Raw genomic sequence first — 9,245 nt, forward strand, 5'->3', positions numbered from 1 at the left:
TTGGCTAATAACTTCGGTAGCAAAATTGTCCCACTACGTCCCCCTTATGTTGCCATTTAAAGTCAAAGAGTAAGATCCTTCAATAGGGATTTTCAGCAGCAATTTTCAACGTCTAGTTATAAAGAAATAATTAAAAATCTGTAGGTCTGACCTTTAATTGGGTAAGAATTACATAACTATCGAATGTTATTTGTCAAGGATCTGTTGAAAAAACTGGATTCATGGCTACTTTTTTATACTTTTTCTTAGGCAAAAGTAATTCTTTTTTTCTCTCATAAACCGGCTTATTATCTATTGACGAGTTGCCTCAAAATATGAAGACCAATAAGCGAATGGAATCGAACAACAAAACGGATTTGACAGCTTATGGCACCGACATCGGTGAGTAATCAATTGTGACTGCCTGCAACTAGGAAAAGTCGAGCTCAGCAAATAAGAAAACTAATTTCAGGCTACTCATTACAGGTGTAGCTTTTGAAGAATGCACCCGGGAACTAAGCAGCTCGGAGACCCTCATCATTCGTGATTCGAATACTTCAAATGCTTATAAAAAAACGAAGCATTTTTTTTTAAATACCATGATTCTGATCCGATTCGGCTGGCACCCCCGACTTTAAAAACATAATTTTTGTACAAAATTTTCATTCCTGGAAAACAACAATTTACATACTTGCCATATCCACTTATTTAGCTCGCTATAAGCACAAATTTTTCAAACCTGTCGCATAAGGAAGGATTGATACTAATCAATCGAAAAACATTGATAACCCTAAAGGTTCTCCAAATTCTAAAACAGACAAAGGAATGACAATGAAGAATTATTTTGAAAAAGCTTTAGAGATACCTGACACATCGGGTATTGGCTTGTAAGTGTTGTTTAAACAACGATATTGCTGTGATGATACATTCTTCAAGTGAAGATGAAAGTCAGAAGAATACTCTCATATTTTCAGCCCCGATGCAATTCTCAAAATGGAATTATTCTTGCACCGCAAAAAAGGAAACAAAAAACGTAAGTGAAAGTCCTCTCAACTGGTGCAGTGTCAATCGATAGAATTTAAAATATTGTCAAGTTTCCCACGCAGATATTTGTCGCCTCGAGCAAGCAGTAATTTAGTGGCGCAGGTTTATTTTACAACCCTTTAAGAAACAATTTTTAAAATTAAAAACTAAATCAAATAAGCATTATTAAAAATTACTGGCTTCCCCATTTTTTTATTTACAGAACTAAATCGCCTAATTTACTTATGCATCACTAGATCGCATGCATACGCGGTGGCCCAACCGCAGCCAAATAGTGCAATCATTGTAATGATTTGTCTTGGAAGTCTGCCTCATTGTTTTTCACTGCAGTTGGTATAGATTCTAAATATATATAAATATGTATATGCATATAAGTATAAGCTAGGCTTAATCAAGCTGTAAGAATTAAATAAATAAATAAAATATGAAAAGCCTTACTGAGCCAATCAAGAAACAGAATACATAGTTTAATATATTCGAAAATATTACGAAATAAGGCATGCAAGTTGAGTTGATGGAACTGCACCAGGAACACCACAAGCATTCATCGATTACCTTTTCTGTGTAACATCTTTCGGCACATACCCTACCCTTTATTGTGGGTAGATCTGCATAAACAGAAAGTGTCTGGAAATTTTATGAAATTTTTTGTTTATTGGCATTTATTTTCTAAAACAAATTATTTTTGGAATGACAATAAACAATTCTAAATTTGAATTACATTTGCTACTGGCAAATGGGTTAATGCAATGACAAAACTGTTGTGAAATAAGAGTATCGAAAATAAATATGTCATATATTGCTTTCACTTTGTTTATTAAATTATGTAATGAACCTTTTTTATTTGACATTATAGTACATTTCTCATGAGAGCAATGTGAAATTCAAATACACTTTGTAAAATATATTTTGGGCACAGCAAAGTTATAAATTCTGACTCTCACAGAAGTCCCAGAAATTGTAGTGTAGGGAGGATGATACAAAGTATGGTTCACTGTAAATCGGTACGCAATTGTTGGAACGTATTAAAAAATTTCAATGCAGGTCCTTAGAAAATAGATGTACCATTATGAGGTTGAAATTTCATAGTGCTGGCTTTTTAATTTGACAGTTTTATTCACGTTGGAGGGGCTGCCCAAAAAATAATGTTGAACGAATTCATCGAAAATTCGACCTTTTCGAGAATAAAAATCAAATTAAAAATAAAGATACCAAAAACTCCTCATTTTCAAAAAAAATCAATAAATGGATTCCCTCTACTTAAATTAACGGAGTAAGCTAATCAATAAAAAACATAATTTCGCACCAGCTTAAGAATAAGTGTCTTTACCTCAATTAGAAACAAGTAAAGAAGTATAAGTTCGGGCAAAACCGAACTTTATATACCCGGCGTAGGTATCAAATATCATCGTTTCAACTTTCTCTGAACTATCTTTGCATGATAAGTACGGGTCTTTACCCGATTTCTAAAGTTTTCGATATTATGCAGAGTTAGACTTAATGATATAATTGAACCTATTAGGTACAAATCGATTAAGTGGTTACCGAGGTACACTTTTGTAGTTATAAAGTGGGCGGTGCCACGCCCAATTCCTAAAAGTCTATAGCAGTCGTATATATTTATTGTTAAGAGATTGTTGTAACTATTAACTTGAAGTAAATTAACGTGTTCAGTTATTGAAATATCGGAGTTTTCGTATATCTGAAATTTACCGTTATACGGGAAGCGGGTGTAATTTCAGTCCGATTTGAATAATTTTCAACAAATTGCTTTTCCGTAGCAAGGTTATTAAGTGCACCGAATTTGGTGGAAATTGATAAATCGGTTACAGAGATGCACATACGCGGTCATAAGTGGGCGGTGCCACGCCCATTATCCAAAAATTTATAATATTCTAATTTTCTGCTAAGTGGTTATTGCAATCATCGATTTTAAGTGAATTAGCTCCAGTAGTTACTGATTTATCGCAGTTTTCGTGTTTCTGTATATTACCGTTATATGGCCGGTGGGCGTGGTTATTGCCCGATTTCAAAGATTTTCAACAGATTTCTTAGCTAGACCCTACCCAAGCCTCGTACCGAGTTTGGTAAGGATTGGTGAAGCGGATACTGAGATACAGCAATTCATCATAAGTGGGCGGGGTCACGCCCATTTTCCAAAAATTTCATAACAATATTATTTTTTACCACAATTCTACTCCACATACTAGTTTTCAACAATTTGAATGAAATATTTACCGAAATATCATAGTTTTTGCATTTTTCGAAAATACCGTTATATGGGAAGTGCAGTCTGATTTCCAGTACCAACCTACCTTGGATAAAGGGAAGCCTACATACCAAATTCCATTGAGATACCTCAATTTTTGCTCGAGGTATCGTGTACACGGACAGACGGACGGACGGACAGACACACATGGCTTAAACAACTTCTCTTTTCGTTCTGATCATTTATGTATACATTTGTCCATATCTATCTCGATTCGTGTTGGCTGTTACAAACAACCGTTATGCGAACAAAGTTAATATACCCTTGTGAACAAGTGCGCTCGGGTATAAAAAATCGGCTTATCGGAAGATCAACGGTTCAGCGAATGGGAGTTATGCATGGCTTAAACCTTATCGAGTTATAATATACAAAATTTAGTCACATTAAATAAATTTAAAAACAAAACTGCACTCGTTTACTTGATCCCAATGTTCACACGAAATGTGATATTTTATAATAGATTAACAAAATATGTTTAAATCTCTACTTCGGTCAACTCCCACGTTAAAAGTTTTAAGCTAAAAAACAGGGTGATATCATCTTAAAACTAAATTTATAAAAGTTTACACAGTCGCATTAAAACTCGAACAGACTCACAATGGGTCATATGACCCCAGAAATATGTTCGAAGGAGCGCTGCACATCTGAAGGCCAAGTCCCTGCACAAACTGTTATTCCATTGTATCATTTACCTTAAACCTTTAGTAAAGTTTTGGTTGGTTTTACTGAAAATTTATTGTTCACAGGTAACTTTAAATCGGTTTGAAGCCAATGGTGCGAATAAAGTTCGGGAAGTCACGAATATGTCCTATTTACGTCAAATCGAAAAATACGCGGTATTTATTTAAAACAAAATTAGTAGAGATGTGCGAACTACGAAAAAACATAAACTAAAGATAGTTTAGGGAAACAAGATGACTACTCAAGTCTCTAGAACGGGTGTTCAGAAAAATTTTATCATTATCAAAGAAATTGTCCGTTAATTATTTATCCAAGCAAAATATGACACTTTCGCTAACATATATCTATAGCGGAATACTTCCCTTTATTTTAATATATTAAATACTATTTTCTGAAAACCTTCTAAAAAGATATAACCCATTTCATGCGTACCGATTTTGAGTGAACTATGCTTTAAGTCACTTACGAAAAATTCACATTGACAAACGAAAATTTGAAAAAACATCGGTAGATTTCTATGAGACTGGGTATCTGGGGGTTTTCTGGGTCGTTGAATACGAATCTAAATTCATTTACTTAAAATTCAAAATGACAGATCCAACGTGGCAAACGAAATATTTAAAAAATCTTAACCCTTCATATATGAAAATTTTTTGTTCAGAGATTATACTTATAACGATTACAAATTTTAATAACAAACTAGCTATATAATTATTGTTTTTTTTTGCTTATTTTGATTTTTATTTTCAGTTCATAATAACAATGACTTAGCACTTTTTATAATTATTTAATAGAACAGCTAATTCCCTATTTAACTCCCAGGGAGTAGCATTATCTTCGAAAACTTGGGAGGAGGAAATCCAAACCTCGAATGGTTGTTTGACACTTGTTTGACAGCTCAACTCCGCCATTTAAAATAAAAAATCCTCAGGGAATTTTTATTCATGATAGAAGCAAAAGGAAAAAAGGAAAACTACCGGGGAGTTTGTGTTCAGAATCGGCCTGATAGTGAATACAACGTCTTTTGGGAATGTTTTAAGATCTTACGCGTATTGGAACTTTTGCCCGTTTCAATAGCTACACTTGAACGAAGTTTTTCATGTCAAGAAAGGCTCATGTTTCTTACATACATGAATATTCACAAATATAAATAAAACAAGTAAGTTTTAAGCAAAAAACAAAACCGACTTCAATTCTTATATAAAAAAATATATATATATAAGTATATAGATAGTGATTGACTGTCAACCTGTGCGGACGTGTTTTTTAACCGCTCCGCCGAAAAATTATTAATAATTCACATAAATCAAAGAAAAAAAGAACAAACCAACGCTAAAAGACAATACTAGGCATAAATAAGCTCTCTGCTTATTTGCCTATAAATATAAATTACTATTTCTGAATTTTCGCAATTCCGTGATAAATTCAACTAAATGTGCCAACATAAAATAAAATAAAAGCAGCTCCGGCCCCCCGTGCTTTCCGAATAGTGAAACAAGCACCAAGTACAGTGAAATAAACCTTGCCGTAACAGAAGCTGACCGAGAGCATGCAGCTGATCGACGAAATGCTTACTTTTCGTTCGTTTCCCCCACAAACAATGCTGATCGCGATAAATCGTTCTCTTCCTCCCCCCAAACCTCGTGCATTACATCTTGGAATGCAAAATCGCCAATGTCTCTGGTAGACCAAGTCGTTCTAACGCAACAACAAAGCACTAGCTTAGCAACAAGCACAGTAACAACGATGAGCGCAGCTCTCACAACAACAACTACAACCACGACTTCCGCAATGACAGCGGTTTCACAACGCAGTTCACCCACACCTGCTCAAACGGGAATTTCGGCACCAGCCCAAACCAAGCCACGCAGCTCAGCGCAAGCTGACTTACTTAATCCAACAACCCGTACATTGACTCAGACGGGTATTGATAGGTACATACAAGTCAAACGAAAATTATGCCCACAGCAGCAAAACATTGCAAATCCGTCAAAAATTGCCAAATCGAAAACCACTGGCATTAACCCTCTACTGGAAACTAAGTTTGCGATTCTAGACAATGAATGTGACAAAGAGCCGATTCAAGTTTCCAAAGCCAAACCCAAACCGCCCCAATTTATTTACGAGAGCAAAACTGTAGCGAGCTCGTGAATAAATTAATTCAGCTTATTGGAGACAATACGTTCCACGTAACGTCAATTACCACGGGCAACATTAAAGAGACTAAACTTCAGATTCTAACTGAAGAAAATTACCACCAGGTAACCAAACACCTTAATGACGATAAGGAAAATGTCTATACGTACCAGCTCAAAAGGAGCAAAGGACTGCAAGTAGTACTAAAAGGTATAGAATCAAGTGTACCCATTGGTGATATTCCTCATGCTCTAAAGAAGGCAGGATTTGCTGTTAAAAATGTTGTCAAAATCGCTCAGCCTATGTTTAAGGTAGAACTTAAGCCAGAAACAAATCCAATCAATAAAAACGCAGTGCACACAATCTACAACTTACGATACCTTCTACACGGAAGAATAACAGTGGAGGAGCCGCACAAGCGAAGCGGTCCCGTAGAGTGCACAAATTGTCAAGAATTTGGGCATACCAGAACATACTGCACCTTGCGTCCAGTGTGTGTTGCCTGTGCCGACGCTTCCGCTTCTTGCAAGGCTACCAAAGCTGATGTGGCTGTGAAGAAATGCAGTAATTGCGGAGGTAACCACACCGCCAATTATAGGGGATGCCCTGTATACAAAGACGTAAAGTCTTTAACCCATTTTATGAGTACCGATTTTGAGTAGGCTATGCTTTAAGTCACTTACGAAAAATTCACATTGACGGACGAAAATTTAAAAAAAAAAATCGGTAGATTTCTATGAGACTGGGTATCTGGGGGTTTTCTGGATCGTTGAATACGAATTTAAATTCATTTACTTAAAATTCAAAATGACAGATCCAACGTGGCAAACGAAATATTTAAAAATTCTTAACCCTTCATATATGACAACTTTTTGTTCAGGGATTATACTTATAACGATTACAAATTTTAATAACAAACTAGCAATCTAAATATTGTTTTTTTTTTCTTTTTATTTTGATTTTTATTTTCAGTTCATAATAAAAATGACTTAGCACTTTTTAAAATTATTTAATAGAACTGTTTAAGCGCATAAACAAAGAACAGCGAATACACACACGAACTTGTATTGCACTCCTGCCCAAAACCAAGTGCAGCGAATAAACACACGCACTTGTGCTTAAAAATAATTCGCTCGTTCTTCATTGGGTATGCATTTTTTTATGCACTTCTCAACTGCCGCAGAACAAAACCTACTAAAGTAGTTAATTGCTGGCACCCCAAATCATGCTCAACAAACTTGCGTGATGCATCACAACTCCTCCGGAGTTGTCCCACGGGGCTCTGTATTGCTTTCGGCATACAGAGGTGGTACAAGCGCTACCATTGGCCGCAACGCCTACCCAATTTTTGAACTTTAATAAATAACCGCTGCTCAACACTGCCGCTTGACGCACACCCCCAAAAACTCTTACAGAGTTTAAGCGGCAAAGCCACAGCGCTGCAATCCGTAGGGACTGTGCATGACTTACAACCATGCAGAGGTGGTAACTGATAGTTATCATTGGCTCCGACGCCTACCCAAAACATTTTTGCTTTAATAAATTTTTATGGAAATACATTTATCCTGGTCCTGCCTTCACACTGAGTTAATCATGGTCCTTCGAGCCGGACACTCGCGGCTTATTTTACATCCACTAGACGACAAGTCGTCTAGGGGGGCTAGGATGTTTAAGCTACTTATGTATTTCCCGCATAAACAAAGAACAGCGAACACACACACGCACTTGTATTGCACTCCCGCCCAAAACCAAGTGCAGCGAATAAACACACGCACTTGCGTTTAAAAAATAATTCGCTCGTTCTTCATTGGGTATGCATTTTTTTATGCACTTCTCAACTGCCGCAGAACAAAAGCTACTAAAGTAGTTAATTGCTGGCACCCCAAATCATGCTCAACAAACTTGCTTGATGCATCACAACTCCTCCGGAGTTGTCCCGCGGGGCTCTGTATTGCTTTCGGCATAAAAAGGTGGTACACGAGCTACCATTGGCCACAACGCCAACACAATTTTTGAACTTGAATAAATAACCGGTGCTCAACACTCCCGCTTGACGCACACCCCAAAAACTCTTACAGAGTTTAAGCGTCAAAGCCACAGCGTTGTAATCCGTAGGGACTGTGCATGACTTACAACCATGCAGAGGTGGTAACTGATGGTTTTCATTGGCTCCGACGCCTACCCAAAACATTTTTGCTTTAATAAATTTTTATGCCTAATAGGCTTGTAAAATGCCCAATACCCAAATCCCTCGCATGAGTTACTATCGGTAAAAAATTGGGTACGCTCAAATCTGGCATCGCTGCAGCTAGTACAGCGCCAGTGAAACAGTGTTGATATTTTAAGTACAATTAATTGCGGATCCGAAAGAAATGTTTATTAGTTGCATTGAGTTACGCAAAAATAGTGCCGAAAATCAATCGATTGTGCTGAAGGTGCCGGCTGCTTCCGAAAGGACCGAAAATGGAACAATGCACACTCATTTTCCATCACTGTCACACATACAAAATCTGTTGACTTCGTTTTCCCCTTCCGATAACTTTTTGCTTCCGCGCTTGACCAGCCTGCGGTGCAAAGCTTTGCACGCGCAGTCGCCCGCGACACATATGTGCTGATTTGGGCAACCCTACACTAGACGACAAGTCGTCTAGGGGGGCTAGGATGTTCAAGTTACTTATGTATTTCCCGCATAAACAAAGAACAGCGAACACACACACGCACTTGTATTGCACTCCCGCCCAAAACCAAATGCAGCGAATAAACACACGCACTTGTGCTTAAAATAATACGTTCGTTCTCCATTGGGTATGCATTTTTTTATGCACTTCTCAACTGCCGCAGAACAAAACCTACTAAAGTAGTTAATTGCTGGCACCCCAAATCATGCTCAACAAACTTGCATGATTCATCACAACTCCTCCGGAGTTGTCCCAAGGGGCTCTGTATTGCTTTCGGCATACAGAGGTGGTACACAAGCTACCATAGGCCACAACGCCTACACAATTTTTGAACTTGAATAAATAACCGGTGCTCAACACTCCCGCTTGACGCACACCCCAAAAACTCTTACAGAGTTTAAGCGGCAAAGCCACAGCGCTCCAATCCGTAGGGACTGTGCATGACTTACAACCATGCA

At 37.4% G+C, this 9,245-nt stretch overlaps 1 protein-coding gene across 1 annotated transcript; it reads left to right on the top strand.

The window, feature by feature from the left end:
• Positions 1–5,647: 5,647 nt before the first annotated feature.
• Positions 5,648–6,124, top strand: LOC108363096 (uncharacterized). The gene has a single exon (XM_017616356.1). It carries the CDS (start codon positions 5,648–5,650, stop codon positions 6,122–6,124), a length of 477 nt encoding a protein of 158 aa, XP_017471845.1.
• The last annotated feature ends 3,121 nt before the right edge of the window (positions 6,125–9,245 follow it).

The sequence above is a fragment of the Rhagoletis zephyria genome, unplaced genomic scaffold, assembly GCF_001687245.7.
Source record: "Rhagoletis zephyria isolate East Lansing unplaced genomic scaffold, Rhagoletis_zephyria_1.1 Rzeph_scaffold_01187, whole genome shotgun sequence".
Lineage (NCBI taxonomy): Eukaryota > Metazoa > Arthropoda > Insecta > Diptera > Tephritidae > Rhagoletis > Rhagoletis zephyria.

What these genes read in the sequence shown, in the direction of transcription:
- LOC108363096 (XM_017616356.1), top strand. Translation starts at nt 5,648, where the DNA reads ATGTCTCTGGTAGACCAAGTCGTTCTAACGCAACAACAAAGCACTAGC.